At 37.1% G+C, this 18,744-nt stretch overlaps 1 protein-coding gene and 1 long non-coding RNA gene across 4 annotated transcripts in view; one reads left to right on the top strand and one right to left on the bottom strand.

The window, feature by feature from the left end:
* Positions 1 to 18,744, top strand: part of MAP3K20 (mitogen-activated protein kinase kinase kinase 20) — a 193,928-nt gene that overhangs the window by 98,448 nt on the left and 76,736 nt on the right. For all 3 annotated transcript variants that reach the window (XM_006935367.5, XM_023259463.2, XM_003990872.6), the window contains exons 4-5: positions 12,814 to 12,915; positions 17,257 to 17,322. In XM_006935367.5, coding sequence (XP_006935429.1) covers positions 12,814 to 12,915; positions 17,257 to 17,322 — 168 coding nt within the window. The remainder of the gene's footprint in view (positions 1 to 12,813; positions 12,916 to 17,256; positions 17,323 to 18,744) is intronic.
* LOC111561870 lies at positions 13,556 to 17,984 on the bottom strand. Its single transcript, XR_002744840.2, has 3 exons — positions 17,929 to 17,984; positions 15,492 to 15,679; positions 13,556 to 14,840 (listed from the first exon to the last, which is right to left on the bottom strand). It is a non-coding gene; the product is annotated as an uncharacterized LOC111561870 (long non-coding RNA).

Here is an 18,744-nt window from a genome sequence, read left to right on the forward strand (position 1 = left end):
TGAATCCAGTTTTCTGTTCCTCGTTTGTGACTTAAATTATTCTTACCTAGTAGATGAAAGCATGGCGCTCCAAAGAGATTAGATTAGATACTATGCTAATACTATACTATTAGATACTATTAGATTAGAGATAGATTAGATACTGTGCTTCTTGTCTTGTACCCTTGACGTTTAATACTTTTGAGTGGAAGACATTAGCTTTAATGAACTCAGTGGACTATTTATGAAGTTTTGTAGCTTCTCGAGGTGAGGATGAGGAATAGAAAAAGGGACTTGAGTCATGGTGTGAATTCCTTTTTCTAAGAGTTTATTCTGAGTCCCAAGGAGGATGTGAAACACATTCATTGTTAGCCAGCATACTCACCTCGGGTCTTCTCATCCAAAAGAGGAAGAAAGGATCCAAGGAGTTGGATGAGTAAGTTTGATTTTATTTAGTTTTTTTTTTTTTAAATGGACTAGCTGGTCCTTTATTTCATGTACCCCTCTAGCATTCCGTGCTCATACCTAGACCTGCCCCACATCTTTGGTTATAATTGATTAGCTCTTTTTAGATCCATGTCTGTTTCTCTGTAGAGCCAGTAATAAGCAACTGTTAACATTAAACATTTCTTTAAAACCACACAAATTTCACAATTATCAGGTAATAGTAAATTGTGTATTTGTGGCTCTTTTATTGACCTGTGAGGTTGATTATTAAAGACACTTCTTAGCCAAGTTTTGGTGTTTTAAAGTGTATTAATTTGATAAGATTATTTTTGTTTCTAGAAATACTAATTTTGATTGTTTACAAGTATCCACCAAATAAATGTGAACTTCTCAAATGACCTGTAGCTTAAAGATCAAGCCATGTTCTGTGCGTGGGTAGCAGTCTATTTGCCAACTGAGCCTAGTTGGGGAGATCAGATGGGTTGGGGATGATAACAGCTATTCTGCCTCTTGAAATGAGCACAAATAAGTCTTAATATGGGGAGGTGAAGAGAGAACAGAGAGACAAACAGGCACATAGACCTTGATCATCCAGCTTAGCTGGCTCCCCCTCTTTTGCACTCTGTCAGATTTCTCAGATGTTGGGGTTCTGCGAGGGGAAACTTGAATCCATTCCACTTGAGTTTGTTAACAGAAAAGGTTGTTGCAGCAAGCAGCTGTTGTCACTCATACGGAGAACTTGAAAGAATGATTTGTCAGAGTGTTGGAATAGAATGGACACTGGTATTGGAATTGGGAGATGTGAGGTCTTGTCATGATTCTGCCAAAGCTGCATTGATGGATCTCTGATGATCTATGTCTCAGTTTTCTCCCATGTGAATGAAGGGACTAGAATAGATGATTTCTTGGTGGGAGTGTGTGTGTGTGTGTGTGTGTGTGTGTGTGTGTCCTGAAACTTTTCATCACAGACTTAAAAAACCTGCTTATAGGAGGACGCGAGGAAGAATTCTAGAGGCAACTGCCACTTTATTTCCCTTGGAGGGGAAGTGGGCCTCTTTCCCCCAGACCTACCAAGAAATGGAGTGACTAAAACTCAGACTACAAAGTCAAAAGAAAAGATACAGTAATGGGTCACCTTTTCTTTGATCTTTGGAAACCTCTTAATTCTGTACTACTTCCATTCTTTTATTTTTGTTTTCTTGATAGGTATTTACACACATACTTGATGATTCAGAGTGTAATGGTGAGATAACCCCTGGGGAGGAAGGTGGGATTGTTAGATACTAGGTCATGTAGTTCTTTTGTAGCCACATTGGAGAGGAAGCTGCACAAAGTACCTGGAGGCAGACTGGGTCCCAGGACTCCAGGGGAAGGTGGTTGAGGGTTTCAGAGGCCTAGGGAATTAAATCTTTGTGTCTAGGGCTGCTGTCACCTCTTAAGTTTGTTACCGATTCTACATGACCTCTTTTACTACTCGAAGAGAGGAGAGAGGAGGATACTAGTTCTACATGATTCTTCAACAGGCCCAAATTCTCATTCAACTCAACCATGGAAAACATATTAATTTTTTAGTGCCTGATCTCACTTCCTTGAACTTGAACTTGATTTATTTTAGGCACAGACACATCTAATTTGCATGCTTTGATATTGTGTTGGTCTTTTCTCATTAGCCAATTAGAAACAAATGTCATGTCTTGTTATAACAAATTCCAGACATTTACCTAAATTCGTTTGTTCTATTATAATCCAAACTAAGCTTGGTCTTGGTAATATTTTATTACAAAGAGATTTTGAGGTAATGGTGTTTGTTTTAACAAGACTGACTATATGTTTACATTTTTCAGAACCAGCTATCATTGCCATTAAAACTAAAAGGGAAAAATTACCTTAGAAATCAAAAGGAGGAGCTCTTGGGTGCCTTAGTTGGTTAAACGGCTGACTCTTGGTTTCTGCTCAGGTCATGATCCCAGAATCGTGGGATCAAGCCCCACATTAGGCTCCACACTGAGCGTGGAGACTGCTTGAGATTCTCTCTCTCTTTCCCTTTGCCCCTCTCCCCTGCTTGCATGTGTGCACTCTCTCAAATTAAAAAAAGAAAAAAATAAAAAAATAAATAAAAAGGAGATGTTTGCTTAATATGGTTCTTAATGATATTTTTTTAAAAAAGAATTAAAACAAATACTTTATACCAAAGTCTAATAAACTGTGTTCTAGGGAGAAGTGAAGTGGTTTATAAAGCATATAATCACATGTGTATTGGCGAGCCCTTAATTTCTAATGAGAAGACCAAAAGGATGAAAGAATTATGTCTTCTTACCCACATATTTAAAGATCACATTTTATATGAAAAAGATAATAGTGCTGCCTTTCTTGCACCCTCACATTCATGAAACAATTTCAATCATGTATCTTCTACATCCATGTTTGTTTCATTATCTGAATCCATTTTTCAAGTATCTTAGCCTGGTTTTCAGCGTACATCCATCCCATTGGAGATGAAAATGCCTTGCTGTATGTCCCCTCCACTCCCAGTTACTATACTTCACAGCAAGTGATTCTGCATCACCAGCTGGGTATTCCACACTTTAACTCCATTCTAACATGATCTACCTGGAGATAGCGTCAGATACCACAGGTTAGGGTCAATCCCACAAGAGTGCCTTCCCTCCACAACAGATGCCACTTTCCAATTCAGGTTGTCACCTGTACTTCTGACCTCTGGCTATAAATAGGAGGTTCCTACTATGCCCTCCTTGGATTTGATTAAATACTGGAACTCAGGAAAAAACAGTTTACTTACTAGATTACTGATTTATTACAAAGGATATTAAAGGGTAAAAATGAAAAGTCAGATGAAGAGATACATAGAGTGAAGTCCAGAAGGGTTCTGAGTACAGGAGTTTCTGTCCCTTTGGAGTTTGGGGTGAGTCTTCCCAGAATGTGGATATGTTCTTCTCCACCCATCTGGAAGCTCTCTCAACCCCATCTTTTTGGATTTTTATATAAGTTTTATTACACAGGCATGATTGATTAAAGCACTGGCATTGGGGATGTTCAACCTCCAGCCCTGTCCCCTCTGCAGAGGTACATGTGTACTGGGGGAGGGGGAGGGGTGGATTCTAGTCTCTTGGTTGGTGCTCCTGGCAAATTTATCCTTTATCCTTTATCCTTTATCCTTTAGGCGCTTTCCAAAAGTCACTTCATTAACATAAACTCAGATGTGGTGAAAAGGGGTTTGTTATGAATAACAAGACACTCTTTTTACCTGGATGGCTCTGGAGCTATTTGAGGAACCAAGGACAAAGACCAAATATAACAAAAGATACTCCCATTACTCTTATTGCTTAGAAAATTCCATGGGTTTTTGGAGCTGTGTTTCAGAAACAGGAAGACGACAAATACATGTGTTTTTTTTTTTTTTTCTTTCAACGTTTTTTTATTTATTTTTGGGACAGAGCGAGACAGAGCATGAACGGGGGAGGGGCAGAGAGAGAAGGAGACACAGAATCGGAAACAGGATCCAGGCTCCGAGCCATCAGCCCAGAGCCTGACGCGGGGCTCGAACTCCCGGACCGCGAGATCGTGACCTGGCTGAAGTCGGACGCTTAACCGACTGCGCCACCCAGGCGCCCCAATACATGCGTTTTTTTAACGGCTTTTTTTTTAATGTTTATTTTTGAGAGAGAGAGCCCGCGCACACGCAGGCGAATGCGCACAAGCGCACAAGGCGGGGAGGGACAGAGAGAGAGGGAGACACAGAATCCGAAGCAGGCTCCAGGCTCTGAACTGTCAGCACAGAGCCCAACGTGGGGCTCGAACTTGTGAACCACGAGATCATGACCTGAGCCAAAGTCGGATGCTTAACTGACTGAGCCACCCAGGCGCCCCAAGGAATAATTTCTTATAACATGTATTTACTTGTGTGAATTAACTTTAGTTTCAAAGTATTGTTCCTACCTTATATCTTCACAAATTTTAAAAAGCCATTTGTTGATATTCTAGACGCTATCATTATGATATTGATACTTATTATAAATCATTAAAGTTGGAATGGGATAATTCTCAGCCTCCTAAAATAAGGCCCAGCCTTTCTCCAAATTGGCCTTTAATATAAAATGGAATTTTCTGGGAGAGACTGCCAGCTTCCTAATTTGAATTAGGAAGTTAGCAAATCCTCTCCCCAAAAGCATCTGTGAATCTGGACAAAATTTTTGGCGCTCTGGAAATTGACCAAATTGACAACAATCTCAGAAGTGTTTATATTTGAAAAATTGCTGAATTTGGGACAATAATAGTGGGAATCAGTAGTACTCTAGCCTACAGTTGTTCTCGTTCTTCTTATCCCACCCCCACACCAGCACAAAGGGCACACAAAGGGCCGGCCATGAGGATTGGCAGCTTTTTTTTGCCACGGTGGAAGTGTGCTCACTAGATTGGAACATGGGTAATGCCTCCATCCCAGCAGCATTGTCAGTGATGGTCCTGGTGGCACATGAACAGGGAGGGCCCACAGCCCTACTAGCCTGAATAGAAGGTTGTGATTGGAGCAAATATATTCCTGAGTGAGGCCATACATATGCAGAAAAGAGACTGGGGAGGGCCCATGCTATATACATACTCCTAATGGGCTCTGAGCCTATGAAAATACAAAGAGGAGACAAAAAAGGTCTCGTGTACAGTAAAAGCTACAGTGAATTTTGAATGTCCTCCTACTTCTTACATACAGATCCATCAGCCCAAGGTATTTAAGCGTAATTTCTGTATAACCATTGTCTGATCATTAACCTGTGGAGATATATGACATTCCCTGTAAAAGGCCAAACTTAGAAATAAAAACAAGATAAAAAAAACAAAACCAACATATAAGCATAGACATCACCAGAGGGCATACTGTAGGAAAGAAAGCTATCATAAATTTAACCCAAGCAAGTTAATAAACAAAAACATCAATAACAACTTTTAAGGGGGAAGTCAGAATCCAGAGTTGCTCCAGTACATCATCTAAACTGTCCAAATTTTAAGAAAAGTAACTAGACTTATAAAGAGACAGAAATATTTGATCTATAGTCAGGAAGAAAGGCCATGAATGGAAGTAGTTTCTGAGTATCCTAAGATTTTGGATTTAACATACAAAGATTTCAAAGGATCAGTATGTTCAGAGAACTAAAGGAAACTATTTAAAGAATTAAAATTAAAACAGTGAATCAAACAACAAAGAATCTCATTAAGTAAATAGAATTTTTTTTTTAATAGGACCCCATGGAAAGTCTGGATTGAAAAGGACCATAATTAAAGTGAAAAATAATGTAGAGTGACTGAATAGCACATTTGAGATAGCAAAGAAAAAAAATCAGTGAACTTAAAACTGGGCCAATAGAAACTGTCCAGTATGAAAAAGAGAAAAAAATTGTGTAAGGATGAACAGAACCTCAGAGACCTATGGACAACATCAGGTGTACTAATGTATAATAGTAGCAGAAAGAGAAGAGGAGTAGAAAATGGAAAAAAACAGAAAAATAGCTGAAGAAATAATGGCCAGAAAAACTGAATTTGATAAAACACATTCACCTATGTACTGGAGAAGCTCAATGAACTCTAAGTAGGATAGATTCAAAAGAACCCATACCTAGACACAAACTAGGTTGTTAAAGACAAAGTGAAACCCTTGGAAGTAGTAAATAAAACCAACTTTTCACCTCTAAGGGAATAACAATAAGATTAATGGCAACTTCTCATCTACAGCAATAAAGGCCAGAAACAGTAGACATTTAAAATGCTGAAAGAAAAAATTACATCCAGCAAAAATTATCCTTTAAAAATGAAAACAAAGATGGGGCACCTGGGTGGCTCAGTCAGTTGAGTGTCCGACTTTGGCTCAGTTCATGATCTCACGGTTCGTGAGTTTGAGCCTCACATCAGGCTGTGTGCTAACAGCTCAGATCCTGGAGCCTACTTCTGCTTCTGTGTTTTCCTCTCTCTCTGACCCTCCCCTGCTCACACTGTCTCTCTCTACCTCAAAAATAAATAAACATTTAAAAAAATAAACAAAAAATAAAAATGAAAACAAAGATGTGCTTGAATAAAGGATGAGAGAATTTGTTATTAGTTCTGCCGTACAAGAAATACTAAAAGAAGTCTTTCAGGCTAAAAGAAAATGACAACAGATAGTAATTCAAGGAGAAATAAAGGGCACTGGAAATGATAAATATGTGAGTTACTCTAAAACACTCCATGTATGTATTTGTTCTTATTTCTTCTTGTAACATCCTTAAGAACAAAGTTGCATGAAGCAATAATTAAAAAATTATTTTTTTTCTGTTTTGCTTACTTAAAAAATATAGATATATTTTACGGTAATAGCATAAAAATGAGGGAAGGAATGGAGCTGTATTAGAGAATAGTTTATTTTACTAGAATTTAGTGTTAAAATGAAATAGATTGTGCTAAATTAAGATGTATTTTATATTCCCTTTAGCTACCATGACGAAAGTCCACTCATGAAATATAGGAAAAAAATCAACTGAGGAATTAAATTATAAATAAAAAATATTAACATAGAAGAGGGCAGTAAAGGAAGAGAAGATGACTGAGAAGGATGGGAGACATGTAAAAAACAATATGGCAATATCAAATCCAGCCATATCAATTATTACATTAAGTGTGAATGGTCTAAACTTTCTAGTCAAAAGACAGAGATTGTCAGACTGGATTTAAAAGAGCAAGATCCAACAATATGCTGTCTATAAGAGACACATTTTATTTTATTTTTTAATGTTTATTTGAAAGAGAAAGCGTGAGCAGGGGTTGGTGCAGAGAGAGAGGGAGAGAGAAAATCCCAAGCAGGCTCTGCACTCAGCATGGGTCCAAATGCAGAGCTTGATCTCATGACCATGAGATCACAACCTGTGCCAAAATTGAGAGCTGGATGTTTAACTGACTGAGCCACTCAGGCGCCTCTACAAGAGACACATTTTAGATTCAAAGACACAGAAACGTTGAAAGTAAATGGATGGAAAAAGACCTATCATGCAAACACTAACCATGAGAGAATTGGAGTAACTAAATTAATTTCAGACAAAATAGACTTAAGAGAAGAAATAGAGATGAATAGGGTCATTTCATAATGATAAAAGGATCATCCCATTAGAAAGATAGAGCACCTGAAATGTATACACACCTAACAACAGGTCCACAAAGTATAAGAAGCAAAAACTGACAAAATGTAAAGGATAAATAGGCAATTCAACAATATTTGATTTCACTACCCTACTCTCAATTATTTATAGGACAGCTAAACAGAAAATAGCAAGGATCTAGAAGACTTGACAAACACTCTCAATCAATTCTATCTAAGTCACCATACATAGAACACACCACTTAACAAAAAATACACATTCTTTTTAAGTACACATGGAACATTCTCCAGGATACAGCATAAGTGAGGCTATGAAATAAATGTCAATACATCTAAAAGGATTGTAATAATGCAATTTATGTTCTCCACTACAGTAGAATTAAGTTAGAAATCAACACAAGAAAGAAAGCTGAAAAAACCCCAAATATTTGGAAATTAAACAACACACTTCTAAATACTCAGTGAGTCAAAGAGGAAATCACAATGGACTTTAAAATATTTTGGACAGAGTAAATGAAAAATGCAACATAACAAAATCATAGGAGGCAGGTAAAGTAATACTTAGAGGGAAATTTATAGCTTTAAACACCTAAGTCAAAAAAAGCCCAAAATTGATCATCTAAACTTCAATCTTAAGAAACCACAAAAAAGAACCAAATAAACCCAAAATAAGCCAAAGGAAGGAAGTAATAAAGATGAGAGAAGAACATGATAAAATAGAAAACAGAAAAATAATAGAGGAGAATCAATGAAACTACAAATTTGGTCTTTGAAAAGATCAGTGAAACTGACAAACCAGTAGCTGCATTGATCAAGAGAAAAGGGAGAATGTACATATTAGCAAAATCAGAAATAAAGGAGAGGATAGTACTATGGCCTTGACAGAAACTTGAAGTTGACCAACTTTATGTCAACAAATTTGGTAATTTAGATACAATAAACAAATTCCTGTAAAGATACAAGTTATCAAAATGGACTCAAGAGGAAACAGAAAATCTAAACCTATAACAAAGAAATTAGAATTAGTAATTTAAAATGTTTCCATAAGGAAAAGCCCAAACCCGGATGATTTTAATGGTGGATTCTATCAAATGTTTATATAAAAAATAACACCAATCCTTCCCATACTGTTTCAGAAAATAGAGGAAGAAGGAACACTTACTAACTCATTCTGTAATGCCAGTATTATCCCAATACCAAAGCCAGACAAAAACACAATAAGAAAACTATAGATCAGTATCCTTCATGGACATAGATGCAAAAATTCTTAACCGCGTACAGAAGGTCCCCAACTTACAATGGTTCAAGTTACAATTTTTTGACTTTACAGTGGTACAAAAGCAATATGCATTCAGCAGAAACAGTACTTCGCATTTTGAATTTTGATCTTTTCTTGAGCCAGTGGTATGTGGTACGGTACTCGGTTGTGATGCTGGGCAACAGTGGCAGTGAACCAGAGCTCAGATACACGATCACAAGGGTGAACAACCACTACACCTACAAGCATTCTTTGCCCATAGAGCCATTCTGCATTTCACTGTCAGTACAGTATTCAATAAATTACATGAGATATTCAACTCTTTATTATAAAATAGGCTCTGTGTTAGATAATTTTGCCCAGCTATAGGGTAATCTAAGGGTTCTGAGCATGTTTAAGGTGAGCTAGGCTAAGTATTGATGTTTGGTAGGTTAGGTGTACTAAATGCATTTTCAGCTTAACCATATTTTCAGTTTATGATGGGCTTATTGAGATGTAACCCCATTGTAAGTCAAGGAAGATCTGTATTAGCAAACTGAACCCATCCACCTGTAAAAAGAATTATATACCATTATATACCAAATGGAATTTATCCCCAAAATGCACAGTTGGTTTAACATGTGAAATCAATTAATGTAATTAATGCACAGTTGGTTTAACATCTGAAATCAATTAATGTAAGGCACTATAATAGATAATAGAATAAAAAGACAAAACCCTTTGGCACCCATACTACAACACCCATTTAGCGTAAGAAATCTCAATAGACCAGTAACAGAAGGGAATCTTCTCAACCTGATAAACAGCATCTACAAAACCCACAGTTAATGTCATACTTAATGGTGAAATTAAATGCTCTTCTCCTAAGACTGGGGACAGGGTAGTGAGGTTCCACTCTTGCCACATCTATTCAGCATTATACTGGAGTTTCTAGCCAGTACAATTAGATAAGAAAAATAAAAGGAGTCTATACTGGAAAGGAAGAAGTAAAAGTGTCTCATATGACATGATCCTGTGTGTAGAAAATCCCAAGGAATCCACAAAATCTACCAAAGCTCATAAGCAAGGTCACAAGGATCCAAGATTAATATACAAAAATCAGTTGTATTTCTATATATCGAGAGTGAACAGTCTAAAAATGAAATTAATAAACAATTTAATTCAGGGTGCCTGGCTGGCTCAGTTGGTTAGAGCATACAACTCTTGATCTTGGGGTTGTAAATTTGACCCCTACATTGGGTGTAGAGATTGCTTAAAAATAAAATCTTAAAAAGAAAAAAGAAATAATTTCATTCACAGTATCAAAAAGAATAAAATAGTTGAGGATAAATTTAGTAAAGAAGTATAAGATTTTTACCATGAAAAGTATAAAATATTGCTGAGAGAAACTATAGATCTAAATAATATGGAGAAGAAATATTACATGTTCATAGTTTGGAAGACTCATTATTGGCAATTCTCCCCCAAATTGATTTATTATTAAATCAATTTAATATGGCAATTCTCCCCCAAATTGATTTATTATTAAAAATTTTTTTTAATGTTTATTAATTTTTGAGAGAGAGAGCATGAGCAGGGGAGGGGCAGAGAGAGGGGGAGACACAGAATCTGAAGCAGGCTCCAGGCTCTGAGCTGTCAGCGCAGAGCCTGGCTAGAACTCAAGAACTGTGAGATCATGAGCTGAACCCAAAGTTGGACACTTAACCAACTGAGCCACCCACGTGCCCCCCAAATTGATTTTATGAATTCAAAAATGATTCATATCTAAATCCCAGCAAATTTTTTTAAGTAAGACATTAGAAGGTGATTCTAAAATTCACATAAGAAATACAAAAGACCTAGAGTTTTAAAGAACTAAGGTTGAAGACTTAGACTATGTCATATCAATACTTACTATAAGTCTGTAGTAATCAGCAATACAGCACAAGAATAGGTGTAGTATCAGCACAAGGATAGGCATATAGCCAATGTAACAAAATTAAGAATTTAGGGGAAAAAATCCTACATTGATTGTTAATTTATTTTCAACAAAGGTGCCAAGACAATGGGTAAAAGATAGTCTCTTCAGGACGCCTGGGTGGCTCAGTCGGTTAAGCGTCTGACTTCACCTCAGGTCATGATCTTGCGGTTTGTAAGTTCGAGCCCCACGTCGGACTCTGCTGACAGCTCAGAGCCTGGAGCCTGATTTGGATTCTGTGTCTCCCTCTCTCTCTCTGCCCCTCCCTGCTCACGCTCTGTATCTCTCTCCTTCAAAAACAAACAAACATAAAAAAAAAATTAAAGGTAGTCTTTCCAACAAATTGTGCCAGGACAGTTAGAAGTCCACATGCAAAAAAAATTATCTTAAATCCTCCCCTTAAACCACACACAAAAATGAACCCAAAATGGGTCATAGACCTAAGTGGAAGAGCTAAAACTGTAGAACTCTCAGAAGAAAAACAGGAGAAAATCTGTATACTTTTGGGTTAGGCAGAGTTCTGAGATAGGAGACCAAAAGCACAATCCATAAAAGAGAAAAATGATATATTTGACTTCATCAAAATTAAGAATTTTTGGTCTTTGAAAGATGCTGTTAAGGGAATGAAAAGACAAGTTACAGACTCGGAGAAGATGTTTAAAATCATAAATCTGATAAAGGACTTGCTTCCAGAATAAACAAGGGACTCCTAAAATTCAATATTAATACACCTAATTTTAAAGCGGGTAAACTATTCAAATAGACATTTTGCCTAAGAACATATACTAGGGGCTAATAGGCACTTGAAAAGATGTTCAACTTTATTAGTCACTAGGAAGATGCAGTTAACAATATGAGATGCCACTGGAATTATATACTAAAATGGCTATAATTAAAAACACAGACAATACCAAGTGTTGACAAGGATGTGGAGAAACTGAAACCCTCATAGAGTGCTAGTGGGAGTATAAAATGATACAGCCTCTTTGGAAAGCAGTTTGATAGTTTCTTAAAAAGTTGAACATAAACTTACTATATACCCCAGCAATTCCTCTTCTAGGAATCTACCCAAGAGAGATGAAAACATATTTCCTTACAAAGGCATGTACACAAATGTTGATAGGACACTATTCATAATAGCCAAAAATCAGGAATAGCCCAAATATCTATTAACTGGTGAATGAATAAAAATAATTGTGGTAGATCCACTCAATGGATTGTTATTATTCAACAATAAAAAGGAATAGAGTACAGCATGAATGAGCCTCAGAATCATGTTAAGAGAAAAAAGTCAGACACAAAAGGCCACATGTTGTATGGTTCCATTTATATGAAATGTGCAGAAAGGGTATATTTGTAGAGCAAGAAATCAGGCCGTATGTAGGGCTGGGGCTGAGAGCGGAGCTTAACTGCAAAGGGGCACAAGGGAGCCCCTTGGAATGATGGAAAGGTTCTAACATTGGATTGGGTGGTGGTTGCCCAGCTGTCAATTTACCGAAAATCACCCAATTGTACACATACAGTAGGCGAACTTCATGGTAGGTAATTTATATCTCAAAGCCATTTTTATATCTCAAAGGTTTTTGTGTGTGTGCTTAAATTTTGAGGGCTCTTCTAAATCCTGATGCAACAGGGATTGATTTGTTTACCTTGTCACACAGATGCTCTTATGAATTTAATCTTCCTCTCTCTGTCTCTCTCTCTCTCTCTCATAAGAATGACAGTTGTTAAAAGAAATACTTACATACACGCCTGCCTTTGTTTCAGATCCATTCTTCCGACACCTCTTTGTGTTTCTCAGCTCCATCCAAGTGGCGTTTGATTTCGGCCTCAGTTGAAGTTCTAGTATTCGTTCTGTCAGTGGTCTTGTCTTTGACAAATTTCTTTTCAGGATGGTATTAACTTTAAGAAACCTCAGCATGGAACGGTCCTTATGTGCTTTTAATGTCCTTTGTTAAATCCTTTCATGGGTACACAGTCTTATTTCTGAAATGCACCTGGATTTTAATTATATGCTTGTCTTTCCTTTGAAACTAGAATATGCTTCTCTGGGATCACTCTATGATTACATTAATAGTAACAGAAGTGAAGAGATGGACATGGATCACATTATGACCTGGGCCACTGATGTAGCCAAAGGTAACAAAGCTTCCTGTGTTCTCACAGAATTGGTGGGGCACGTTTTCCCATCTTGATGTGGTGACTTAAGGCAGAAGATTTGTTCTTCTGTGTCTTTAGATGTTTCTTTTTCAGACTAAAAGTACCAGGAGTTCTGCAACTTTCTGTACAGATATTTTCATTGTATTTCATATTTTAATTCAAGTATAGTTATTTAACATACAGTGTTACATTCACTTCAGGTGTACAATATAGTGATTCAACAATTCTCTACATTACTCAGTGCTCATCAGGACAAGTGCACTCCTTAATCCTCTTCACCTGTTTCACCCATCACCGCCCCCCCCCCCAGCAGCCATCTTTTTGTTCTCTATAGTTAACAGTCAGGATTTTTGGTTTGTGTGTCTCTCTCTCCCTCCCTCTCTCCCTACCCCCCCCCCTTTTGTATAGATATTTTAAGTCCCTGCTTTTCCACTCCTGCATTCCTTTTCTCTCTTTACTGTATATCTTTCCCTAAAACCAAGTCCTAACAAAATCCGTGGCTCCAGGGCAGCCATTTTTGCCACATTTTGTGACATTGTAATTGACCAGCTTGCTTGATCAACACATTAAATGGAAAGATCATAATTCTGTTGTTCTGCAAGACTCCACTCAGACTTAGTATCCAGAAAACGTGATTTATTGTGGGATTAGTTCTACTCATTTTGTGTACATAATAATATGCTAAAAATAGTAACCACTTTCAAAAAAAAAGTTTTATTTGTCCTGCCATGTGAAAGCAATTCAGATTTTATTTTATATTTAATGTAAACTTGGAAGTCATCCTTGGAAATGAAATATTTTTAATACCCAAAACCCCTAAACAAGGTGCCCAGTTCTTTTTCCCTCATAAATTCCTGCATAGACTAATGCTTTCTAAAGCAATTTAAATTCCGTTTATTTTTATCTTTTCTTTTCCATTTTCCTAACTGAAGGTCTCTGAGTTTTATTTATAACTGTCAAAGTTGCTTTGGAAACAACTTAATCTAAATAATGAATGCTGATAGTTACACTTGTATTCTAGCAACCCCTAGAAAGTAAGGGTGTCCAGATTTTACCCAGGCACTTCACTTCTTTGCATCTCACTAGTCTAAGCTCTATAAGCATCTCTTTACAAAGCAAATAAAAGGATATTTAGCACTCAGTAAGGAGAGCAACTCATACTTTGCTTTCACTGGGAAGTCACACAGTGACTTCCAAAAGTAATAGTCTTTCCTTTGGGGAATTATCTTGTCAGTTTTAAGTTTCATCAACACCTGCCAAATTCTTCAAATAGGGAAAGTGAAAAAAAAAAAGTTTTTTTTAATTTCATGCAAAATGCTGCTGCTGAACCATACTTCATTACCTTATAAGAATAACAAGCTCTGTGTTTAGGATGGTGTGCCTAAGGCTTTGGCTATGTTAATTAACTTAATTGTGTATTCATGCATCAGGCATTTCAAAATCAGCCTTAAATTTTGGCATTCTTAAAGACATTTTCCTGTAACATCATAGTCACTCCTGTATGTGTCACTAGTACACGGGAACCGCCTGTTTGTAAGCAGGGTGGTGTGCTATTTCGGAGAACCACCGGAAGCATTGTGGAAACACACTCACATAAATGTAAATGCATATACAGCAGTCTCTGGCTTAAAGCACTTCACCTTACAGACATTTGCGTTTAGGGTGCTCAGCCAATTACACCCATGTTATTACTTAATGGCACTTAGGATGGATAGACAGCAAACAAATCAACTGACATCAGTCACTCCGCTTCCTGCTGTGCACGTGCCACTTCAGCTTCCCTGGCCCTCAGCCTGTGAACCTCTTCCCTCCGGCCCTTTCCCTGCACAATCCTTGCCTGAGGGGCAAGTCCCTTGGCTCCAGATCAGCTCAGTCATCGCTGGGGTTTCTCAAGACGGCTGGCACTGGGTGTCAGAAGGACAAAGAAGAGAAAGAGCAGGGCTAATTAAGTAGTAGACTGGAACTCCAGGGACAGAGTAGGGATGGAGGGAATGAGTAGACGGGGACGGCATGCCAGACTGCAGAGTAATGACATCACGTTTTCATGGCTGGCGAATTGCTCTAAAAGGCAAGTTCTAACGTGTTTGGCCTCAGGTGAGAAGAATGAGGCAGAGAAGAAACTTGTTTATTTATAGTCCCAAGTAATGCTTAATATTTAAAATGGCCTATAAAAGGAAGAAGAAATCAGTGCTTTCAGAATGACTTCAGCTCTGTCTGGTAAAGCTCTGCACAGAACTTGGAGAGTGAAAGGAACCCTTGATTTTTATTGATTCCGTTTCAAATTCAGCCATGTATCTTTCAGTTTGACCACGATCGAAGACATCGAAGCAACAAGATGTTGAGAAATCAAAGAATGAATAATTCTATTCAAATAAGAGTTGATTCATGCATTTTGAAGTAGGCGTTGCTTAACATTACTGCTGACAGAATACCTCCTCAAAGCCAAAAAGCAAAAAAAAAAAAAAAAAAAAAAAAAAAGCCTCTCTTCTCTCTGAGTGGGAAGGGAAATGGAGGGCGGACCAGCAAGTAGGTCTGAACTGCTGTAGGTCACTCACCAGTGTGTCAAGGGAACGATTAAAACAGGTGAACCTGGATCCAGTCTGGTAATGGTCCTCCCTGATTCCAAATCTCCCCCAGATGACACCAGTCACTTCTTTGGGAACCCAAATCTTAAAACTGATGATGGCGTTTTTCAGCCTTCTTCATTGTCCGTAATAAAAATAAGGCAGAAGTATGGATGGCTCTGTAAAAACAAATTAAAGAGAATTTTATATGATTGTGATTAGTGCTATGTTTATACACACTGAGTATCCTGTAAATGTATGTTATACATTATACACAAACAACTTATAATATTTTTTCTCAAAATATCTGCCATAAGGAAGAAAATGCCTATATTTAAAGCTTTTGTGTTGTGTTTTGAAATCATTACTTGTCAGCAGGTATAAAAACTATCTAGCCCTGCCTCTAATTGTAATTAAACAGATTCTACCTGAATTTGGTTCTTGAAGCAAGAAAGAGGTATGACATCCAGTCCTAAAAATGATTAAAAGTTATCCAAATGGTAGCTATTGAATTTTTAGTTTGTAATATGTAGAATGTCATGTTAGAAGAACACTCTCCTGTATTCTAGCTCTGTCTTGTGTGAGATCGCTTAAATTACTGAGACTTCTGTCACCCTGACTCTTTTCAGTAATATCTGTATAATGCAGGAGTTTAAATTTTTAAATTTTCTTTGTTCTTGCATGACTCTTCAATATTTAACAATCAGAATGATAGAAAAATAATAGATTACTTTAAAAATTAGCCTTAATAAAATTGAAATTTTCTATATACTCAGAACCAAAGCCTACTTATTATGTGCAAATGGATAATTCATTAACAAAAGGAGCTTGTTTGATTGTGGTGGTGGGGAAGCTGTTTCATCCATTACTTAGAAGACAATTTGTGAAGAAAAGGGAAAGGAAATACTATATTTCAATAGAAAATGTTATTCTTTATTCTAAGAAGGTAGATAGTACATAAATACAGAAAAAGAGTCACTACCAAGAGGATAACTGTGAAGTATATATCTTTTAAAGTCTGATTTAAAACAGTAAAGTATAATTTTTTATTCAAAATAATAAAACTATACTTTTTATATATACATTCAGTTTACTGAAGTAACTTGATTTACATTCTAAATATGTTGGAGAGAATTTTGGAGTGCATTTAAATATAGATTATCCTGAAGATTCATCCTTGTAAAAAGAATAAAATATTTTGCAACTCCTGTAAGTTTCTGTATCTGAGGATCATAAAATCTTTTATCAACCACAACTAATGAATCAAACCAGTTCTCCCCACCCGTACCCCACCAGCACTCCCAGGGGCTTATTAGAGTGAGTACTGAGAAAATAAATCAAGCTTCAGAAATCCAGATGAAAACTGAAAACCTGGGTCAGAACTTTGGCTGATTTAGAAGGCAACTGGTAGTGGAATACCTTAGTCATTGGAAACTTCTTCCGGTTGTAACTGTGCTATTTTTGTGCAGACTCCAGAAAATTAAGGTTTCCTTATTAGGTATTGTAAGAAGCTGGCTTTACCCACAATCAAACTCCAGCTTCTAAGAGACTAAAGCACATAAACTTTCCTTAGCATACAAATTTTCCTAATGTAGATATACCCTGTCTCTATCAATCATGTAAGAACAGAACACATGAATTTAGTTTCTGCTGTTGAATCCTCTGCAAAAATATGACATACTGATGTTTGAAAATAGCTAATACTGATGCAGTGTTGAAAAATGATATTAATGGGCCTTTCTTCTTGTATGAAAAGGAATGCACTATTTACATATGGAGGCTCCTGTCAAAGTGATTCACAGAGATCTCAAGTCAAGAAATGGTAATGTAGCCGTATGTTTTTATTTACCTGTTTTATTATGAAATCCATGCACCTTGCTATAGAGATAGGCTCATGCTTTTCAGATCTTTTGTACCCTGATGTTTTAACCCGTCACTGATACCATGAAAATCTTTCCAGTGTTTGTTAATATCAAAATTCTTTATCTTATTTTAAGAAGCTGCATAGTATTCCATTGTATGAATAGCACAGAATGTGGACATTTGGGGTTGTTTACATTTTTTTCTATGATAGAAAATGTTGAGCTTGATACTTCGCAGCAAAAATTTTCAACACATCCTTAATTATTTCCCTAGAATAATTTTCTAAAAGAGATGTTGCTGGATCAAAGCATGTAGTCATACACTTCTAGTCTTCTGTTTTTAGATGGTTCTCTGTACTAGCAGTTTTGAGTTTTGTTCTTGTTACTTCTGAATTATTTGGTGTAAACTTTTGATGTTCGTCATATTACCTGGAGTAGTGCCCAAAAATGATCAACACATTTCAGAGTTTGGAAAGCAAAGGCTTTCTTTTTCTTCTTTTCTTCTGTACTCTTCAAAGTTTATTTATGATCCTATATTTTATAATTTAGAAAGTGATTAGGGGTACCTGGATGGTTCAGCCGGTTGAGCATCAGACTCTTGATTTCAGCTGAGGTCATGATCCCAGGGTTGTGGGATGGAGCCCCATGTCGGGCTTTACATTCAATAAAGAGCTGCTTGAGATTCTCTCTCCCTCTGCCCCTCCCCGACTCTCTCTGAAAAATAAAAAAATGAATATAAAAAAGAGAAAGTGAGCATTTAAAACTGACTGGCAGGATTAGACATTATTACCTTTAAGTAACAGAATGGTTCTTCTGTTACATCACTTGGAAGCTAATGGATAAAGGCAGGGAGTGGGATTATTTAGCTGGCCCACACCAGCTGAAGTAAACATTAGAGCTTGTTACTAAAAAGAAAAAATCTTGCTATCAATCCATTTGCATGCTTTAATTATTTACATGTTTTCCAAATGATTCTTCTAAGTAGGGAGAACTATTTAATTTTTTAAAATCTTTAAATCACTGTAGTTAAAATGGGTATATGCTACAAGGGCGATCCTTGCAATGGGTAGTTGGAGGAAGAGACAGACGCAGGGGATGGGCCAGATGCCCTTGTTGGGACTCCAGGACTGTGAGGGTTGTTGCGGTGGAGAAAGGGAAGTTCTTGGCAGCTGCCACTCATCAGTAGTCCGGGTTGTACCCCAGGCTTGACCCTGACTGTTCTTTCCTTTGTCTAGGTCATCTCTTATCCTCTTATCCTTTGGCTCCTCACAGACAAACTTCCTAGAGCTAAGCACTTTTGAGAGGAGTTGGCTAACAGGAAGTTGTTAGGAAATCATTTCAATCCAGTAGGACATATCAGAGTCTTACGCCCGTAGATTTTT

The sequence above is a fragment of the Felis catus genome, chromosome C1 (assembly GCF_018350175.1).
Source record: "Felis catus isolate Fca126 chromosome C1, F.catus_Fca126_mat1.0, whole genome shotgun sequence".
In the NCBI taxonomy this organism is placed as follows: Eukaryota; Metazoa; Chordata; class Mammalia; order Carnivora; family Felidae; genus Felis; species Felis catus.